Here is a 20,832-nt window from a genome sequence, read left to right on the forward strand (position 1 = left end):
CCCTGGGCCGCAGCAGGGGACGCGCTGCTGACCCGCACCTCCGTCCACAGTTCAGCACTCACTGCGTGTCTGGCTGCGTCTGCCCCCCGGGGCTGGTGTCCGACGGGAGCAGGGGCTGCGTGGCCGAGGAGGACTGCCCCTGTCTGCACAACGACGCCGCCTACAGGCCTGGGGACACCATCAGGGTGGACTGTAACACCTGGTGGGTCCACGGTCTCCGCGGCGGGGCTGCGGGGTGGGCGAGAGCAGCAGCTGAAAGACCGCGTGGGCCGCGGCCGGGTTGGCCCTGGGCAGGAGGCAGAGAGGAGCTGAGGCCGGCACTGCCTCTCCCCTGGGAAGGCCCCACGTGTTCCCATCCCTCCCTGGGAGGTGCCCCGGGCCGGCCTCTGCCCAGCAGGTGCCAGGGCTGCAGGTGCCAGGGCTGCAGAAGCTGCTTCCTGCGACCCCTGCTGACGGGCAGGGCTGGGTCCCCGTCCTTGTCCCCGCCGTGGCCCGTAAGCAGAACATGCCTCTGCCCCTTGCAGCACCTGCCGGAACCGCAGGTGGGAGTGCAGCAGCCGGCCCTGCCTGGGCACCTGCGTGGCCTACGGGGACGGCCACTTCATCACCTTCGACGGCGAGCGGTACAGCTTCGAGGGCAGCTGCGAGTACACGCTGGCCCAGGTAGGCGGTCCCCATGCCCCGCCCCGCCCCGCCCCGCAGGCCGCCAGGATCCAGGCCTGACCGGCCTGTCGTCTCTCCTGTCCCAGGACTACTGCGGAGGCAACGGCACCAGCAACGGGACCTTCCGCATCGTCACCGAGAACATCCCCTGCGGGACCACGGGGGTCACCTGCTCCAAGGCCATCAAGCTCTTCCTGGAGGTGAGGGGTGACTAGGAACGCTCTCCCTCCCTCTGCAGGCTCACCCCGTGGGGTCCCCAGCCCTGGGATGCCCGGCCTGTCGGCTGCCCTGTGTCCTGGCGTTGACACACAAGTGGCCACGGCCACTTAAAACCAGAGATTCGTCTCTGCACATGGCTCTGAGGTCTGCACTCCAACAGCCGGGTGTCAGGGCCACGCCCTTTCAGGAGGGTCAGGGGAGGGGGAGGGGGAGGGTCCCGCCCGGAGGGTCCCGCCCACCCCTCCCTGCCTCTCGGGACTTGTGGCCACACCCCTCCTGTCTCTGCCTCTGGCATCACGTGGCTTCTCTGTGGGTCTACTCCTCTCCATGGGGACACCCCCAGTCCAGGACACCTTGAGATCCTTCAGCTAATCACATCTGCAAAGACCCCTTTTCCAAATAAGGCCCCGTGCCCAGGTCTCGGAATTTAGGGAGGGACACGTCTCTGGGGGCGTCCATTCAGCCCACTGCCCCGGGACGCCCCTTCCAGGAGAGGGAGGTCAGCGCTTACCGGCAGCGAGCAGAGCTCTGGCTGGGTGTCTCCCGAGGCAGTGAGGAGGAGCACGGGGGGCGGCAGCACGGGGGGTGGGAGTGGTGGGTGAAGTGCTGGCCTCCGGGGGAGCCCCAGGTGCCGCCCACAGCCGCCCGCTGTGCCCTAGCCCCCTCTGCTTGCCGAGGCCCCCGGCTTTCCACGCAGCGCCCCAGCTCCCAGCACGCCCTGCCCAGCCTCTCGCCGGGAGTTCACAGACGTGTCAGGAGCCCAGCTCAGCCTTCCTGCCAGCCCCGTGCCGTGGGCCCCTGAGCACCCGTGGGGCCTCTGCCCTGGCCACGGGGTGGGCGCTGACCACTCAGCTCCCTGTGCCCCTCACAGAACTACGAGCTGATCCTCCACGAGGGCACCTACAAGGTGGTGCAGCGGGGGCCGGGCGCAGACCTGCCCTACAGGGTCCGGTACATGGGCACCCACCTGGCCATCGAGACCCGCACCGGCCTGGTCGTGTCCTGGGACCGGAGGACCAGCGTGTTCATCCGGCTACGCCAGGACTACAAGGTGAGCGCAGGCGGGCTGCGGCACCCCTCAGGCAGGGACAGAGCCCCCTCCCCCCCTGGCCTGCGGGGCCCGCGAGCAGCTGTGGTCTGCTGAGGGGTGGGGTTCTGAGGAGGGGGTGAGGCCAGACAGACCAATGGTGGGTCAGATCCTGGCGGACAGCTGTTCCGCTCCCCGGTCTCTCCGCTCAGCAACTCCACGGCCACCAGGCTGAGGTCCTACGGGGAAGCAGGTGCCTGCCCACCTGTCCCTCTGCTGCTCTGCCCACCTGCCCACCTGCCCCTCTGCCACTCTGCCCACCTGCCCCTCTGCTCCTCTGTCCACCTGCCCCTCTGCCGCTCTGTCCACCTGCCCCTCTGCTCCTCTGTCCACCTGCCCCTCTGCCGCTCTGTCCACCTGCCCCTCTGCTCCTCTGTCCACCTGCCCACCTGTCCCTCTGCCGCTCTGTCCACCTGCCCCTCTGCTGCTCTGTCCACCTGCCCCTCTGCCGCTCTGTCCACCTGCCCCTCTGCTGCTCTGCCCACCTGCCCCTCTGCCGCTCTGCCCACCTGCCCACCTGCCCCTCTGCCGCTCTGTCCACCTGCCCCTCTGCTGCTCTGCCCACCTGCCCCTCTGCCGCTCTGCCCACCTGCCCACCTGCCCCTCTGCCGCTCTGTCCACCTGCCCCTCTGCTGCTCTGCCCACCTGCCCCTCTGCTGCTCTGCCCACCTGCCCCTCTGCTGCTCTGCCCACCTGCCCACCTGCCCCTCTGCTGCTCTGCCCACCTGCCCACCTGCCCCTCTGCCGCTCTGCCCACCTGCCCACCTGCCCCTCTGCTGCTCTGCCCACCTGCCCCTCTGCCGCTCTGCCCACCTGCCCACCTGCCCCTCTGCCGCTCTGCCCACCTGCCCACCTGCCCCTCTGCCGCTCTGTCCACCTGCCCCTCTGCTGCTCTGCCCACCTGCCCCTCTGCTGCTCTGCCCACCTGCCCCTCTGCTGCTCTGCCCACCTGCCCACCTGCCCCTCTGCTGCTCTGCCCACCTGCCCACCTGCCCCTCTGCCGCTCTGCCCACCTGCCCACCTGCCCCTCTGCTGCTCTGCCCACCTGCCCCTCTGCCGCTCTGCCCACCTGCCCACCTACCCCTCTGCTGCTCTGCCCACCTGCCCCTCTGCCCCTCTGCCGCTCTGTCCACCTGCCCACCTGCCCCTCTGCCGCTCTGTCCACCTGATCACCTCCCACCTGTCCACCTTCCCGCCTGTTCACCTGCCCATCTGCCCGCCTGGCCTCTTACCAGGACCCACTGTGCACCCTGTCCTCCTGCTAGGTTACTGGGTGCTGCCCGCGGGAACCGGGTGCCCTGCACTCACCCCTCCCAGGCCAGGCTGCCCCCGCAGCCACAGCTCCACATGCCCGTCATCTGTCTCTGCGTCTGCAGGGGCGGGTCTGCGGGCTGTGCGGAAACTTCGACGACAACGCCGTCAACGACTTCACCACGCGCAGTCAGTCCGTGGTGGGCGACGCCCTGGAGTTCGGCAACAGCTGGAAATTCTCCCCGACCTGCCCCGACGCCCCGGCCCCCCGGGACCCCTGCACCGCCAACCCCTACCGCAAGTCCTGGGCCCAGCGGCAGTGCAGCCTCATCAACAGCGCCACCTTCGAGGCCTGCCGTGCTCAGGTGGGCTGATGGCAGCGGCTCTGGGCGGGGGGCAGGGGCTGAGGGCTGGCGGGGGCTGGGCCTCGGAGGACAGTCTTCTTTGCCCTGAACACGGAGCACTGTCTGGACCTCCCGCTGGGCAGGCACCGAGGAGGGCCCAGTCCCAGCACAGGGCGTCCTCGCTGCGCCCCTTGACCACTAAGCCTCCTGCCCCGGAAGTGGAGCCGCCATACAGGCCCTGTCCTGCCTCGTCCCCCCACAACCCCTGACCTGTCCGCCCCACGCCGGGCCGCACGGCGCAGAGGACCGCCCCAGAGCTGCCCGAGGTCCTTCCTGGTGACAGGACTCCAGTGCCCACTCACCCACCACACAGCCTCCCGATCCGGACCTGCCCGGCGACGAGGAGGGCGCCTGGCAGGAATGGTCTGCGCTGGGCAGGCTGCCTGTGCCAACTGCGCACCCTGCCTCAGAAAGCCCTCGGGGCCTGGCATGCACGCTTTGCGGGGGGTACTGTCCACCAGACTGGGGCCCACTGGGCTCTGCTGCCGGGAGCGGGGAGTGCGTTTGGGAGGCAGGCCCTCACCCCAAGGAGACAGCAGCCTCCCTGTGTCAGGAGCGGGTCCCCACATAGTCAGGAGGGCTGGTCTGCCCTTGAGTGAGAGGCCCATCAGAGGCAAGAAATGCGGGTGGCTGAGGCCAGCGCGGGGGCCAGGGCCACGAGTGGAGGTTGCAGGGGGGCGGGAGCCTCCGGATGCAGCAGTCACGGCCTCAGATGGCAGGTGAGCTGCTGTCGCAACACGTGGGACAGCTCTCCTCGCTGAGCGGCCCCTCCCCCCCGCCATCAGGTCGACTCCACCAAGTACTACGAGGCCTGCGTGAACGACGCGTGTGCCTGCGACTCCGGGGGCGACTGCGAGTGTTTCTGCACCGCCGTGGCTGCCTACGCCCAGGCCTGCCGCGACGTGGGCGTGTGTGTGGCCTGGCGCACCCCGGAAATCTGCCGTGAGTCGGGGGCTCTGTCCGTGGTGCTGAAGGGTGGGCGGGCTGGCGGGAGGAGGCAGGCTGCACCCCAGGCACCCCGTGTGTGCGCACAGACGTGTCCGTAAAAACTAGACAGACAGGTCGCCCCCCAACGGGATGGGCTGAGAAGTGAAACTGCAATGAGTGCCGGGGCCGGGCCCCTGGGACCCTCCACTCCTGGGGCGAGCTGGGCCGGCCCCTCGCTGCCCCGGCATCCAGGGCACAGGCGGCCGGCTCGCCCTTACCCTTTGCCCTCCACGCTCAGCCCTGTTCTGTGACTATTACAACCCCCACGGGGAGTGCGAGTGGCACTACCAGCCCTGCGGGGCGCCCTGCCTGAAAACCTGCCGGAACCCCAGTGGGCGCTGCCTGATGGACCTGCCGGGCCAGGAAGGTGAGGGGCAGGCTGTCCCGGGGGGCTAGACCGCATCATCCCAGGACATTGCACCGGTGTCGGGGGCTGGGCGGGTGCCAGGGGGTGTGTGGGCTCCTGCCACTGGCACACGGCACCTCCCCCAGCCCCGGGTCAGGGCGGCCCGGACCACCTGGCCCGAGAGGGTGAGCCTTCTCCCCGCTGTGCCCGCCCCAGGCTGCTACCCAAAGTGCCCTCCCAGCAAGCCCTTCTTCAGTGAGGACCAGATGAGGTGTGTGGCCCAGTGTGGCTGCTACGACGACGACGACGGGAACTACTACGATGTTGGTGCTAAGGTCCCCACAGCAGAGAACTGCCAGAGCTGGTGAGGGGCGGGGCCTGGCGGGATGGGGGCGGGGCTGGGCGGGGCAAGGGCAGAGCAATTGAGGGGGCGGGACCTGGCGGGATGGGGGCGGAGCCGGGCGGGCAGGGCAAGGGCAGAGCAGTTGGGGGGCGGGGCCTGGCGGGATGGGGGCGGAGCTGGGCGCAGCGGGGCAAGGGCAGAGCATTTAAAGGGATGGGGCCTGAGGGGATGGGGCGGGGCGGGGCGGGGCGGGGCAGGGCGGGGCGGGGCGGGGCAAAGGCAGAGCAGTTAAAGGGATGGGGCCTGGCGGGATTGGGGTGGAGCTGGGCGGGGCAGGCAAAGGCAGAGCAGTTGAAGGGACGGGGCCTGGGGGGATGGGGGCGGAAGGGGCGGGGCAGAGGGGGGCGTCCCCCTCCCCCCCTCACAGGCCCTCAGCTCCTTTCTTTCCTCGCAGTGACTGTACCCCTGGGGGCCTCCGATGCACGTACAGCCTGGAGGGTAAGGAGGGGTCTGGTTGGTCAGGGGGCTGGGGCTGGGGCTGGGGCTCCCGCGGCGCGCTGCACCTGCCGCGTCTGTCTTGCAGCCTGCCAGTGCACCTACGAGGGCAGGACCTACGGCTTCGGGGAAGTCATCTACAGCACCACCGACGGGCTCGGCGCCTGCCTGACGGCCGTCTGCGGGAGCAACGGGACGATCACGCGGAGGGCCCTGGAGTGTCCCGAAACCCCGTCCACCACGCCCTTCACCTTCACCTCGACTGCGACTCCACCCTCCACGACAGGTGAGGTGACCTGGGAAGGAGGGAGGGCCCAGCAGGCACTCGGCGCAGCAGTCCTGGGCGCAAGAGATGGACCGGGACCCTGCCGAGACCCTGGGGCCACGGGACCTGCGTCACCCTCCTCCTGGGCATGGCTAACAAGGACGCGGAGGAGGTTGACGGGCCTGCCCCCACCCCCACAGGTCCGGTCCCCACGCTCTCCACCGTGTGCGTGCGAGAGCTGTGCCACTGGTCGGCCTGGTTCGACAGCGGCCGCCCAGAGCCGGGCATGGGAGGTGGGGACTTCGAGACGTTCGCAAACCTGAGGCAGAGGGGTCACCAGGTGTGCCCAGCGCCAGCCCGAGTGGAGTGCCGCGCGCAGCTGCTTCCGGACACGCCCCTGGAGCTGCTGGGCCAGAAGGTGGAGTGCAGCCCCGTGCTGGGGCTCAGGTGCCTCAACAGCGAGCAGGACCCCCCGCTCTGCCACAACTACGAGCTGCGGGTGCTGTGCTGCGACTACGTGCCCTGCGGCGCCTCCCCGGGGCCCAGCCCCAGCCAGAAGCCAAGCCCCCCGCCCCTGCGCACCTCCCCCGTGATGGCAACAACAGCCTTGACCTCGTGGACGACAGAGACCCCGACAGCAGGCAGCTCCGAGACCCCGGTCCCCACCTGCCAGCCCCGATGTCAGTGGACGGAGTGGTTCGATGAGGATTACCCCAAGTCCGAGGAGGCTGGGGGGGACATCGAGTCATACGACAGGATCAGGGCCGCAGGGGGCGAGGTGTGCGAGCGGCCGCAGGACATAGAGTGCCGGGCGGTGAACTTCCCGGACAGGAGGCCGGAGGAGCTGGGGCAGCTTGTGCACTGCGACCCCAGCTTCGGGCTGGTCTGCAGGAATGACGAGCAGCCGGGCCTGTTCAAAATGTGCTACAACTACAGGATCCGCCTGCGGTGCTGCAGCCACAGCCACTGCGGGGAGCCCACCCCTGCCACCGCCAGCGCCGCCACAGCCACAGCCACTGCCTCCTCCACGACCACCACCGCCACTGCCACCCCTGCCACCGCCAGCGCTGCCACAGCCACAGCCACTGCCTCCTCCACGACCACCACCACCACCACTGCCACCCCTGCCACCGCCAGCGCAGCCACAGCCTCAGCCACAGCCACTACCTCCTTCATCACCACCACCACCACCACCACCTCCACTGCCACCCCTGCCACCGCCAGCGCAGCCACAGCCACTACCTCCTCCACGACCACCACCACCACTGCCACCCCTGCCACCACCAGCGCAGCCACAGCCTCAGCCACAGCCACCACCACCACCTCCACTGCTACCACTGCCACCCCTGAAGCCACCAGCAGCCGGGGCACGACCAGCTGCGAACCCAGGTGCGAGTGGACAGAGTGGTTTGACGTGGACTTCCCCACCTCGGGGGTCACGGGCGGAGACATGGAGACCTTCGACAACATCAGGGCTGCTGGCGGCAAGATGTGCCAGGAGCCGCAGAAGATCGAGTGCCGGGCAGAGAGCTACCCGGAGGTGAGCCTCGACCAGATCGGGCAGGTGGTGAGCTGCAGCCTGCAGGCCGGGCTGGTCTGCAGGAACCGGGACCAGAGGGGGCCGTTCACCATGTGCTTCAACTACAACGTCCGTGTGCTCTGCTGCGACAGCGCCGGCCGCTGCCCCCCCTCCACCACGCCACCGCCCATGCCATCCACCCGGAACCTGGCCACGACGGCCCAGCCCGCCTCATCCAGTGCCCCCCACACAGCCACCCTGGCCACCTCCCCCACACAGACCACAGCTGGGTCCTCGGCCACCGGTTCCACCGTGGGGACCTCCCTGCCCTCCAGCTCCTGGAGGCCCAGCTCCGTCTCGCCTACCTCAATGTCCCCGACCTCTGGGGCCTGCGTGCCAAGGTGCACCTGGACAGACTGGTTCGACGTGGACTATCCCTCGCCGGGCCCCCAGGGTGGCGACTTTGAGACCTACGCCAACATCCGGGAGGCCGGCGGGCTCGTCTGCGAGCGGCCCGTGGACCTGGAGTGCCAGGCCACATCGCTGCCCGACGTGCCCCTGCGGCAGCTGGGCCAGGTGGTGCAGTGCCGGCTGGAGGAGGGCCTGGTGTGCCGCAACCGCGACCAGGACGGCTGGTTCAGGATGTGCCTCAACTACCAGATCCGCGTGCTCTGCTGCGACGACGACCGCCACTGCCCCAGCACGGCCGTGCCCACCAGCACGGGCCGGCCGACTCCCGAGGCCACCGAGCTCAGGACCACGGGCACCACCGAGTCACTCCCCTCGTCCCCCGGGAGCACAGGGAGGGTCACCGTCCGCACCGCTGGGACAGGACCCTCTACTGCCAGGACCACCGAGAGTGTCCCCCCCACCCAGACGGCTCACACCTCCCTCAGGACCACCGAGAGTGTCCCCCCCACCCAGACGGCTCACACCTCCCTCAGGACCACCGAGAGTGTCCCCCCGACCCAGAAGGCTCACACCTCCCTCAGGACCACCGAGTGGCCCTCTGTCCCAAGTCGCTCCGCCTCCCCAGGGACCCTGACCACAACTGCCAAGCCAGCCTCATCCAGTGCCCCCCACACGGTGCCCCTGGTCACCACCCCCATACAGACCACCCCTGGGGTCCCGTCCTCCAGGCCCACCTTCGGGACCACCCTGCCCACCAGCTCCCTGAAGCCAACCACGACCTCCATGACCTCCAAGACCTCCACGACCTCCATGACCTCCACGACCTCCATGACCTCCACGACCTCTGGGGCCTGCGTGCCACGGTGCACGTGGACAGACTGGTTCGACGCGGACTACCCCACACCCGGCCGCGACGGCGGGGACTTTGAGACCCTGTCGGTCCTCCGCTCGGCCGGCCACGACTTCTGCCAGGAGCCTCAGGACATCGAGTGCCGGTCAGAAAAGGCGCCGGACGCGAGCCTGGAGGACGTGGGCCAGGCGGTGCAGTGCGACGTGCGCTTCGGGCTGGTGTGCCGCAACCGCGACCAGGGCGGCCGCTTCCGGATGTGCTTCAACTACCAGATCCGCCTGCTCTGCTGTGACGACTACCGCCACTGCCCCTCCCCGCCCGGCACCACGGCGGCCCCCTCCCCGCCTCCAGGGAGCACCCCCACCCCAGGGACGCCCACCACCACGGCCACCTCCAGCCCAGGGCCCAGCACCAGGGCCTCCCCATCGCCCCCCGTTCCCGTGACCACCAGCTCCCTGCTGGGCACCACCCCGGGCCCTTCTACAGCCGCCACCATGGCTACAGGCCCCGCGGTTAAGGTTCCGACCTCGCCCATCACGACCTCGCCCATCACGACCTCCAGCCCCGTGACCTCAGTGGCCACGCCCACTGCCTGTCAGCCTCGCTGTGCCTGGACCGGCTGGCTGGACCAGAGCTACCCCCTGCCCGGGGCCTCCGGAGGGGACTTTGAGACCTACGCCAACATGCGGGCAGCCGGCCGGCCCGTCTGCGAGCGGCCCGCGGGCCTGGAGTGCCGGGCCGAGAGGCTGCCCGACGTGCCCCTGTCGCAGCTGGGCCAGGTGGTGCAGTGCCGGCTGGAGGAGGGCCTGGTGTGCCGCAACCGCGACCAGGGCGGCCGCTTCAAGATGTGCTTCAACTACCAGATCCGCGTGCTCTGCTGCGACGATTACCGCCACTGCCCCAGCACGGCCGTGCCCACCAGCACGGGCCGGCCGACTCCCGAGGCCACCGAGCTCAGGACCACGGGCACCACCGAGTCACTCCCCTCGTCCCCCGGGAGCACAGGGAGGGTCACCGTCCGCACCGCTGGGACAGGACCCTCTACTGCCAGGACCACCGAGAGTGTCCCCCCGACCCAGACGGCTCGCACCTCCCTCAGGACCACCGAGAGTGTCCCCCCGACCCAGACGGCTCACACCTCCCTCAGGACCACCGAGTGGCCCTCTGTCCCAAGTCTCTCCGCCTCCCCAGGGACCCTGACCACAGCTACCAAGCCAGCCTCATCCAGTGCCCCCCACACGGTGCCCCTGGTCACCACCCCCATACAGACCACCCCTGGGGTCCCGTCCTCCAGGCCCGCCTTCGGGACCACCCTGCCCACCAGCTCCCTGAAGCCAACCACGACCTCCATGACCTCCACGACCTCTGGGGCCTGCGTGCCACGGTGCACGTGGACAGACTGGTTCGACGCGGACTACCCCACACCCGGCCCCGACGGCGGGGACTTTGAGACCCTGTCGGTCCTCCGCTCGGCCGGCCACGACTTCTGCCAGGAGCCTCAGGACATCGAGTGCCGGTCAGAAAAGGCGCCGGACGCGAGCCTGGAGGACGTGGGCCAGGCGGTGCAGTGCGACGTGCGCTTCGGGCTGGTGTGCCGCAACCGCGACCAGGGCGGCCGCTTCCGGATGTGCTTCAACTACCAGATCCGCCTGCTCTGCTGTGACCGCCACTGCCCCTCCACGCCCGGCACCACGGCGGCCCCCTCCCCGCCTCCAGGGAGCACCCCCACCCCAGGGACGCCCACCACCACGGCCACCTCCAGCCCAGGGCCCAGCACCAGGGCCTCCCCATCGCCCCCCGTTCCCGTGACCACCAGCTCCCTGCTGGGCACCACCCCGGGCCCTTCTACAGCCGCCACCATGGCTACAGGCCCCGCGGTTAAGGTTCCGACCTCGCTCATCACGACCTCGCCCATCACGACCTCCAGCCCCGTGACCTCAGTGGCCACGCCCACTGCCTGTCAGCCTCGCTGTGCCTGGACCGGCTGGCTGGACCAGAGCTACCCCCTGCCCGGGGCCTCCGGAGGGGACTTTGAGACCTACGCCAACATGCGGGCAGCCGGCCGGCCCGTCTGCGAGCGGCCCGTGGGCCTGGAGTGCCGGGCCGAGAGGCTGCCCGACGTGCCCCTGCGGCAACTGGGCCAGGTGGTGCAGTGCCGGCTGGAGGAGGGCCTGGTGTGCCGCAACCGCGACCAGGACGGCCGCTTCAAGATGTGCTTCAACTACCAGATCCGCGTGCTCTGCTGTGACGACTACCGCCACTGCCCCAGCACGGCCGTGCCCACCAGCACGGGCCGGCCGACTCCCGGGACCACCGAGCTCAGGACCACGGCCACCACCGAGTCACTCCCCTCGTCCCCCGGGACCACAGGGAGGGTCACCGTCCGCACCGCTGGGACAGGACCCTCTACTGCCAGGACCACCGAGAGTGTCCCCCCGACCCAGACGGCTCGCACCTCCCTCAGGACCACCGAGAGTGTCCCCCCGACCCAGACGGCTCACACCTCCCTCAGGACCACCGAGTGGCCCTCTGTCCCAAGTCGCTCCGCCTCCCCAGGGACCCTGACCACAGCTACCAAGCCAGCCTCATCCAGTGCCCCCCACACGGTGCCCCTGGTCACCACCCCCATACAGACCACCCCTGGGGTCCCGTCCTCCAGGCCCGCCTTCGGGACCACCCTGCCCACCAGCTCCCTGAAGCCAACCACGACCTCCATGACCTCCATGACCTCCACGACCTCCATGACCTCCACGACCCCTGGGGCCTGCGTGCCACGGTGCACGTGGACAGACTGGTTCGACGAGGACTACCCCACACCCGGCCCCGACGGCGGGGACTTTGAGACCCTGTCGGTCCTCCACTCGGCCGGCCACGACTTCTGCCAGGAGCCTCAGGACATCGAGTGCCGGTCAGAAAAGGCGCCGGACGCGAGCCTGGAGGACGTGGGCCAGGCGGTGCAGTGCGACGTGCGCTCCGGGCTGGTGTGCCGCAACCGCGACCAGGGCGGCCGCTTCCGGATGTGCTTCAACTACCAGATCCGCCTGCTCTGCTGTGACGACTACCGCCACTGCCCCTCCACGCCCGGCACCACGGCGGCCCCCTCCCCGCCTCCAGGGAGCACCCCCACCCCAGGGACGCCCACCACCACGGCCACCTCCAGCCCAGGGCCCAGCACCAGGGCCTCCCCATCGCCCCCCGTTCCCGTGACCACCAGCTCCCTGCTGGGCACCACCCCGGGCCCTTCTACAGCCGCCACCATGGCTACAGGCCCCACGGTTAAGGTTCCGACCTCGCCCATCACGACCTCCAGCCCCGTGACCTCAGTGGCCACGCCCACTGCCTGTCAGCCTCACTGTGCCTGGACCGGCTGGCTGGACCAGAGCTACCCCCTGCCCGGGGCCTCCGGAGGCGACTTTGAGACCTACGCCAACATGCGGGCAGCCGGCCGGCCCGTCTGCGAGCGGCCCGCGGGCCTGGAGTGCCGGGCCGAGAGGCTGCCCGACGTGCCCCTGCGGCAGCTGGGCCAGGTGGTGCAGTGCCGGCTGGAGGAGGGCCTGGTGTGCCGCAACCGCGACCAGGGCGGCCGCTTCAAGATGTGCTTCAACTACCAGATCCGCGTGCTCTGCTGCGACGATTACCGCCACTGCCCCAGCACGGCCGTGCCCACCAGCACGGGCCGGCCGACTCCCGGGACCACCGAGCTCAGGACCACGGCCACCACCGAGTCACTCCCCTCGTCCCCCGGGACCACAGGGAGGGTCACCGTCCGCACCGCTGGGACAGGACCCTCTACTGCCAGGACCACCGAGTCTGTCCCCCCCACCCAGACGGCTCACACCTCCCTCAGGACCACCGAGAGTGTCCCCCCAACCCAGACGGCTCCCACCTCACTCAGGACCACCGAGAGTGTCCCCCCGATCCACACGGCTCGCACATCCCTCAGGACCACCGAGTGGCCCTCTGTCCCAAGTCGCTCCGCCTCCCCAGGGACCCTGACCACAACTGCCAAGCCAGCCTCGTCCAGTGCCCCCCACACGGTGCCCCTGGTCACCACCCCCATACAGACCACCCCTGGGGTCCCGTCCTCCAGGCCCACCTTCGGGACCACCCTGCCCACCAGCTCCCTGAAGCCAACCACGACCTCCATGACCTCCATGACCTCCACAACTTCCATGACCTCCACGACCCCTGGGGCCTGCGTGCCACGGTGCACGTGGACAGACTGGTTCGACGAGGATTACCCCACCCCGGTTCCCGACGGCGGGGACTTTGAGACCCTGTCGGTCCTCCGCTCGGCCGGCCACGACTTCTGCCAGGAGCCTCAGGACATCGAGTGCCGGTCAGAAAAGGCGCCGGACGCGAGCCTGGAGGACGTGGGCCAGGCGGTGCAGTGCGACGTGCGCTTCGGGCTGGTGTGCCGCAACCGCGACCAGGGCGGCCGCTTCCGGATGTGCTTCAACTACCAGATCCGCCTGCTCTGCTGTGACGACTACCGCCACTGCCCCTCCCCGGCCCCGGAGACCACCTCGTCGCCCTCGGTCCCCCGCACCCTCGGGCCCAGCGCCTCGCCGAGCCCACCCTCGCCCACCACCCCCTGCCGGTGCCGGGCGTTCGGACAGCTCTTCTTACCAGGTGTGTGCAGGCACCGTCCCCACCCCGAGGACAGTCCACCCGTCACCCCATTCCGGGGTCTGTGCCCCGCCCCGCCCGCCCCGAGGCAGGTGCTTCTGGAGGCCACGCCTGGCTGACGGCGGGTCCCCCCTCCCCCCAGGGGACGTCGTGTACGACAGGACCGACGGGGCCGGCTGCCGCTTCTACGCCATCTGCAACCAGCAGTGCGAGCTCGACCGCTTCCAGGGCGCCTGCTCCACCACCTCGCCCCCGGAGCCCCCGACCGCCACCTGGGTGCCCCTGACCTCGCCAGCTCCCGGCTGCGACCTCGCGGACCCTCCCCGACAGGTGCGCGCCCCTCCTCCCCGCCTTGCCTGCCGTCCTGTGCGCGCGGTCAGGGGCTGCTGCTGGGTCCCGTGGGGCGGGCCCCAGCCCCGGGGTGACCCCAGCCCCGGGGTGACCCCAGCCCCGGGGTGACCCCTCCATGGGGCGCTCTGGCGGGAGGGAGGCCGGGGCTGGGCCCCTGAGGCTGTGGCGGGTGGCGGAGCCGAGCCTGCCGTCCGCAGGTGAACGAGTCCTGGACGCTGGAGGACTGCACGGTGGCGCGGTGCGAGGGCGACAACCGCATCGTCCTGCTGGCGCCGCAGCCCGCGGCCCAGGTCTCCTGTGTGAACGGGCACCTGCCGGTCAGGGTGCAGAGCCAGCAGGAGCCCTGCCGGTTCCACTACGAGTGCGAATGTGAGCCCCGGGCTCGAGCGGGGAGGCGGGCGGTGCTGACGGCACACAGGGGGCTGCCGGGTGCACTGGGGGCGGAAACGGGGCCCGAGGGCCCTCCACGGGGCTGCCCCAGGAGGGACCCCGGACAGGTGCTTCCCAGCAGCAGCAGGAGGGATTGTCTCCCATCCCCAAGGCCGCTCCTCCCTGAATCTCCACGGATTGCCCTTCCTGCCTCGTCCCGTCCCGTCCTGTCCCGTCTGGGCCCTGGTCTCTCACCCCGTCTCTGCCCTGCCTTCAGGTGGCCCCTCCCCTCCCTGGCCCCACGGAGGGCACTCAGCACGGGGTTGAGGGCCATCGGGTGACCCGGGAGGCCTCAGCCCGAGAGCCTCCGTACCGAGGGCCCATCCGCAGCCGAGCGGCAGGTCCCACCGTAGGGCCCTCCACGGCCCACTCCCCCGGTTTACCAGTGAGGCGCGGAGGCCGAGCTGAGGACACGCCAGGCGCGTGGCGCTGGGTGAGGGACTGTGTGCGTCCGCAGGCTCCTGCAGCAGCTGGGGGGGCTCCCACTACGTCACCTTCGACGGCACCCCCTACTCCTTCCGGGACAACTGCACGCACGTGCTCATGAGGGAGATCCGGCCGCGCCACGGGAACCTCACCGTCCTCCTGGACAACCACCGCTGCGGGGCCGCGGCCTCCGCCAGCTGCCCCCGTGCCCTCCACATCCGCTACGCACCCACCGAGGTCGTCCTCACCACGGAGACGGCCGCCAGCGGGCAGGAGGAGGGCCTGGTGCGTGCGGGCGGGTGGGACCCCAGCCTGAGGGAGCCCCTGCACCTGGTGTGCTGAGGGGATGGGCCCCGACCCCCCGTGACGGCCCCCACTGCACCCCCAGATCCTGTTCGACGGCGTGCGGGTGAGCCAGGGCTTCAGCCGGAACGGCGTGAGCGTGTCCGTGACCGCGAGCACCTCGATGCGCGTGGACATCCCGGCCGTCGGGGTCAGCGTCACCTTTGACGGGCAGGCTTTCCAGGTCCGGCTGTCCTACAGCCGCTTCAGCCACAACACCGAGGGCCAGTGCGGTGAGTGGACACGCGGGCCCTGCAGGGCGCCACCTGCTCCTCCCTCCGCGTCCTGCCCGGGGCCCCGGGGGGCATCCCCACCCCCCAGACTTGCCCACCCCTGCCGCCTGCCCTAGGCCACAGCCGCCTCTCCCTCACTAACCAGTTTCATAACCGTGTGGCCCCCGGGAGGTGGCGGGGTAGGGGGAAGGCCGGCCCCGCGATGACCCTCCCGGCCCCGCCCCCAGGCACCTGCACCAACAGCAAGACGGATGACTGCCGCCTGCCGGATGGCACCATCGCCCCCACCTGCCAGGACATGGCCAGCGCCTGGCTGGTCCCCGACACCAACAAGGAAGGCTGCTGGGCCCCCACAGGCCCGCCCACGACCACCAGCCCCCCGTCCCCGGCACCCACCACACCCTCCTCCACCCCGTGCCCCCCAGCGCCCCTCTGTGAGCTGATGCTGAGCCAGTGAGTCCCTCCCGAGGGCATGGTCACCCCGGGTCGGCGACCCCGTCGGGGCTGGGACCCAGCTCTGCTCCGACCTCTGACTGCCCTGCCCCTGCCCGCAGCATCTTCGCCGAGTGCCACGACCTCATCTCGCCCGGCCTGTTCTTCAGCGCCTGCGTCCAGGACGCCTGCCAGGCCGACCACCCCAGGGTGCCCTGCCAGAGCCTGGAGGCCTACGCGGCACTCTGCCGTGCCCGGGGCGCGTGCAGCGACTGGCGAAACGCCACCGGCGGGCTGTGCGGTGAGTTGGGGGCGGCCGTGGTGGGGGGGGGGCTGGCCTCCTCGGCCCACCTGACACCCGTCTCTGCCCCCAGAGCTCCCCTGCCCCCCTGAGAAGGTGTACAAGCCATGCGGCCCCGTGCAGCCCGCGTCCTGTGACTCCAGGTGAGCACCGGCCAGACTGCCCGAGGGCCTGGGAGCAGCCAGGAAGGCAGGGCCTCTGGGGTGCCCTTCCCCCACCTGGCCCCATGGGACGTCCAGGGCAGCCGACCAACCCCATCCAAGCCCGCTGCCCCCTCCGTGGACTGCCCGTCCACGTGGGCGCAGGGTCCAGGGTCCAGGACTGCCCTCCTCCCCTCACAGGACCCCGCACCCGGAGAGCACGGCGCTGGCGGAGGGCTGCTTCTGCCCAGACGGCCAGACCCTCTTCAACGCCCACACGGACGTCTGTGTGCCCGAGTGCCGTACGCACCCCCTCCCGGGCCCTGACCCAGTCCTGGGGAGGCGGTCGGGGGAGGCAGCGGCGGGCGTCCCTGTCCCGGGCCTGTGCTGGGCCCGTCCCCCTCCGTGGCGATGGCAGCCTCAGCCCAGCGCCACCCGTCTGCCCGCAGCCACGCGGCCTAGAGCCCTTGGTTCCCGGGCTTTCGTTCCCAGGGGGACGACAGAGGCTGGGGAGTGGCCAGGCCCCAGAGGACCTGTCCCTGCGGCCTGTGGCCTCTGCCACCGGCTTGAACCCCAGGACCCCCCGTGACCCCCTTTCTCCTTCTCTTCCAGCCTGCGTGGGACCAGATGGGTTCCCCAAATTCGTGAGTGGTTCTGCCCCCAGCTGGCCCCACCTCGCTCAAGCAGAGGGAGGAAGGGAGAAAGGAGGGAGGGGGAGGGGGAGGGGGAGGGGGAGGGGGAGGGGGGGAGGGAGGGAGGCGCTCTGCCGGGAGCGGTGGCGGGGCTGGTGGGGGCGCCTGGGTGTGCATGCGTCCCTGTCACAGGGCTGCTCCGAGCTGAGGCCGGCCCTGGGCCCTCGGGGACCCTGACCTGGTCTGTTGCAGCCTGGAGAGCGGTGGGTCAGCAACTGCCAGGCCTGCGTGTGCGACGCGGGCTCCGTGTCGGTGCAGTGCGCGCCCGTGCAGTGTGACGCCCAGGAACTGCCCCGGGAGTGCGGCTGGGCTGGCTTCGTGGCCGTGACCAGGCCCCTGGCAGACAACCCGTGCTGCCAGGAGACGCTGTGCGGTGAGCCCTGCCCTGCGGGCCGGCGGGTGGGGCCCGAGAGGAGGGCACAGGGCACAGCCACCCGCCGGCAGGGCCTGCAGCGCGGAGGCCACTGAGGCCACGTCGTCCTGGCTGGACCCCGGAGCTGGGGCGGCCTCGGGGGCTTCATTTTCCCCTCACAATGAGGCTGGTACCCCGGTCTGCCCAGGCACCGGGGCAGGACCAGGGAGGGGGAACCCAGCAGGGCCGCAGAGCGGTCAGCCCTCGGAAACGTACTTCCTCGGCTCCAACGTGGGGAAGCCCGTTACACTGGGAAGTAGCTTGGTGGGGAGGGCGAGGTCCCCCGTCAGCACCCGCCTCTCTGCCTCTCCACAGTCTGCAACACGACCAGCTGCCCCCAGAGCCCCCAGAGCCCCCCGGTGTGTGGGCCAGGAGAGGAGCTGGCCCGCGTCCAGGAGGAGGGCGGCTGCTGCCCCGCCTTCCGCTGCCGTGAGTGGGGGGGGGCTCTCTGGGGTGATGCTTGGGGCAGCGGTGTCCTCCCCCCGCCTCCCCCGCCAGGCAGGCCCTCAGCCTTCCCTTTCCTTCCAGGGCCCAAGCTGTGCACCTACAATGGCACTGTCTACGGGGTAAGGGCTCGTTTCTGGGGGGCTCCGTGGCCTGGGGGGCTCCGTGGCCTGGGGGCAGCGGGGCTCTGTACATCCACTGTGGGGTGCCTGGCCCCTCTGGACACCACGCCTCGTCTCCACACGCCAGCTGTCCGCCCTCCTGCCACGAGAGCAGATGCAGGGAGCAGCTCGGGGCACTTAGAGCTGGGGGCGGGGAGGGGGCCGGGAGGGGCGCCTGTGCCCAGGGCCAGGCAAGAGTTTAGCCTCAGGGTCTCCCAGCAGCTTCCTCCCAGGAGGGGAAGGTCCTCGGGCAGCACCGCACCTCCCAGCGCCCGCTGCCTGCCCGGGGTGCCTGCCCACGCCGGCCCTGCCCTGCCCCGGGGTGCCTGCCCTGCCCGGGGTCCTGCTGCTCTCCTGGCCGGGCCGGCGGGGGCACATCCATAAACCCATCTGAAGAAGAAAGAACACCCCTGTGGGCCTCGTCTCCTCCGAGCCCACCTGGCCGCAGGCAGGGTCCTGGCCCCGCCCACCAAGTGCCCGCAGTCACCCCCTCCCTCCCACCCCCTGCAGGTCGGTGCGACCTTCCCAGCGGCCACTCCCTGCCACACGTGCACCTGCCTGTCCGTGGACTCCCAGGACCCCACCGTGCAGTGTGAGGAGGACAGCTGCAACGAGACCTGTCCCCCGGTGAGCTGCCCCGGGGCAGACACAGACCCCCGGGGCCCCCCAGCCCCCGCGGCACCTTCACGTCGGCGGTCCCTGACCCCGGGAGGGCTCTCCAGCTCAGCCTGGGCCGCTTTCCCCAAAGGGAGGTTGCAGAGCAGGACGGTGGTGAGCGAGGGGGCGGGCGGGGCTGGGACAGGTTCCAGGCAGGCCGAAGTAGAGGGGAGGGGCCGGAAGCAGGGGTGAGGCTGCGGCAGGACAGGGGGCACCCCGACCCTCAGAGCCAGGCCTGGACAAGCTTCTCCCCTCCAGGCCGTGGCAGGGGCACCATTTCAGAGTGTGGGGGCGGCTGATGGGGCTGCCAGGCCCTTGGGGTGTGGAGGGGCAGGAGGGCTGGGGTGCAGACATAACCACCCTCCGGTCCCCAGGGTTCCGAGTATTTGACGGTGGCCGGGAAGTGCTGTGGGGAGTGCGTGCAGAGGGCCTGCCTCACGCCCGACGGCGGGCTGGTCCAGGTAAGCGGCGGTCTCAGCCCTCCACCCGGCAGCCCCCCTCCAGGCCTCCCGGGCCAGGAGAGAATCCCACCGGCTCACTCTCCCTGTGCCTTTCAGCCCAACGAGACCTGGGTCAACAGCCAGGACAGCTGCACCGAGTACCACTGCCAGGCCGAGCACGGGGTCCCCATGCTGATCCTCAGGCCGTTGCCCTGCCCAGACGTGTCCAGCTGCAAGGTGTGTGCCCCCGGGGACCTGGCCAGCCTTCGTGGCCTCCTGGCCTGGCCCTGGAGCCCCGCCCATGGCCTCCTATGAAGCCCCGCCCCTAGAGCCCTGGCCCCGCCCCCAGCTCTCCCTCTGTCCCGTTTGCAGGGCATCCTCAGGAAAACCGGCTGCTGCTACTCCTGCGAGGAAGTGGGTAAGTCAGGGCGCCTCCCGCCCCGCCCTTCGACCTCTGCCCCTGGGCTCCTGCCCTGACCCCTGGACTCACATCTCGGGCGGGAGGGACCCTGGGAGGGAGCGGCCGGTCTGGGTTCGGGGACCCCACCTCTGCCCTTCCTCTGCAGACTCCTGCCAGGTCCGCGTCAACAGGACGGTGCTGGGGCACCAGGGCTGCGAGGCCCCCGTCAACCTCACCTTCTGCGAGGGCTCCTGCCCAGGAGTGTCCAAGTGAGTGGCCCCGCACCCCCAGCCGCCCAACACACACCACCTCCCAGTGCCCCCGTGGCCCCGGCCTGGGCTGGCCATCCTGAGCTGCGTCAGGAGGGTCCAGGAGGAAAGGGGGGCCCTCAGGAGCCCCGTCTCCACTTCCGTCCGCACAAGCCCGGGGCCTCCGACCTGCAGAGCCAGGCCTGGACACGCTGGGCAGAGACAGGCGCTGCGTCCAGGCGCCTGGGGCCGTGTCCAGCTGGGGGTGGGCAGACCCAGGGTCCTCCTCAGGCCAGGCTCAGGGCGGGGCTGCTGGTAGAGCCGAGCGGCCGGGCTGCGGCCAGCTGTGAGCCCGCGGCCAGAGAGGCGGGGAGCAGGGTCCAGGACAGGTTCCTGGAGGAGGGGCCTGTGGGGTCAGCAAGTCTGAGGAGCTGGTTCCGAGGAAAGGGTGCCTGGCAGAAAGGTGGGGGTTCAAAGGGACCCTGGATGCCCGCGGAGCCGCGTCCTCACAGGCACAGGGCTGCCGGGCGAGGCCCCGTCTCAGGGCTGTGTGCCCGCAGGTACTCCCCCGAGGCCCGGGCCATGCAGCGCCGCTGCACCTGCTGCCAGGAGACCCGGGCCCACGAGGAGGCGGTGACCCTGCAGTGCCCCGACGGGACGGCCGTCCGGCACACCTACACCCACATCGACGAGTGCAGGTGCGACCTGGCCTGCGTCCCCTCGCCGGCCGCTCCCGAGCACGGCCACAGCAGCTTTGCCTGACCCCAGCCCCCCCCCCCCCCCCACCTTCCCTCCACCTGCCCTGGGTGAAGCCCACACCGGGACAGGGACAGAGCAGCGAAGGTCATCCTGAAGCGGGCACGAAGCAGGGAGTCCCTCCGACCACCTGCCGCCTGCCCTGCCATCGGGGCCCACCCTCACCTACCACGAGCACCCCCTCGGCCCAGACCCCCTATTCCTCCTGTTGTGCTGCCTCCCTGGGCCTGGGACCCCACCGCCCGCGAAGCCCCATGGAGCAGACGCCTGTGGCCCCCACAGCAGACCCCGCACGGACAGTGGTCCCCCAGGCCTGCTGCCTCCAGAAGCCGCATCAGGGGTGCTGCCTGCCCATGCCTGGACCTGGGGCCAAGGCTCTGATGGCCGGAGGGGGAGGGGGAGGGAGAGGTCAGTGCCCTGAAGCGCCCCTCTGCTCACCTGCCCCAACTTTGCAAATAAATGCTGAGCATCGTGTGCACAACCTCCTCCTGGCATCGCT

At 70.7% G+C, this 20,832-nt stretch overlaps 1 protein-coding gene across 1 annotated transcript in view; it reads left to right on the forward strand.

The window, feature by feature from the left end:
- Window positions 1-20,339, forward strand: part of MUC5B (mucin 5B, oligomeric mucus/gel-forming) — a gene marked incomplete at both ends in the record, with an annotated part of 30,159 nt that extends 9,820 nt beyond the window's left edge. The window contains 30 exons of the mRNA XM_080640766.1: window positions 51-202; window positions 525-663; window positions 750-863; window positions 1,754-1,933; window positions 3,346-3,585; window positions 4,410-4,566; window positions 4,850-4,978; window positions 5,174-5,321; window positions 5,755-5,798; window positions 5,884-6,081; window positions 6,261-7,055; window positions 7,413-13,472; window positions 13,612-13,799; window positions 14,018-14,189; window positions 14,707-14,960; window positions 15,064-15,250; window positions 15,478-15,703; window positions 15,805-15,983; window positions 16,057-16,126; window positions 16,325-16,425; window positions 16,736-16,767; window positions 17,008-17,188; window positions 17,543-17,656; window positions 17,756-17,793; window positions 18,343-18,459; window positions 18,864-18,950; window positions 19,047-19,166; window positions 19,302-19,347; window positions 19,496-19,598; window positions 20,138-20,339. Of these exons, the coding sequence (XP_080496892.1) occupies window positions 51-202; window positions 525-663; window positions 750-863; window positions 1,754-1,933; window positions 3,346-3,585; window positions 4,410-4,566; window positions 4,850-4,978; window positions 5,174-5,321; window positions 5,755-5,798; window positions 5,884-6,081; window positions 6,261-7,055; window positions 7,413-13,472; window positions 13,612-13,799; window positions 14,018-14,189; window positions 14,707-14,960; window positions 15,064-15,250; window positions 15,478-15,703; window positions 15,805-15,983; window positions 16,057-16,126; window positions 16,325-16,425; window positions 16,736-16,767; window positions 17,008-17,188; window positions 17,543-17,656; window positions 17,756-17,793; window positions 18,343-18,459; window positions 18,864-18,950; window positions 19,047-19,166; window positions 19,302-19,347; window positions 19,496-19,598; window positions 20,138-20,339 (10,773 nt within the window). The remainder of the gene's footprint in view (window positions 1-50; window positions 203-524; window positions 664-749; window positions 864-1,753; window positions 1,934-3,345; window positions 3,586-4,409; window positions 4,567-4,849; window positions 4,979-5,173; window positions 5,322-5,754; window positions 5,799-5,883; window positions 6,082-6,260; window positions 7,056-7,412; window positions 13,473-13,611; window positions 13,800-14,017; window positions 14,190-14,706; window positions 14,961-15,063; window positions 15,251-15,477; window positions 15,704-15,804; window positions 15,984-16,056; window positions 16,127-16,324; window positions 16,426-16,735; window positions 16,768-17,007; window positions 17,189-17,542; window positions 17,657-17,755; window positions 17,794-18,342; window positions 18,460-18,863; window positions 18,951-19,046; window positions 19,167-19,301; window positions 19,348-19,495; window positions 19,599-20,137) is intronic.
- Window positions 20,340-20,832: the final 493 nt, after the last annotated feature.

The sequence above is a fragment of the Plecotus auritus genome, assembly GCF_963455305.1.
Source record: "Plecotus auritus genome assembly, chromosome: 9".
Taxonomy (NCBI): domain Eukaryota; kingdom Metazoa; phylum Chordata; class Mammalia; order Chiroptera; family Vespertilionidae; genus Plecotus; species Plecotus auritus.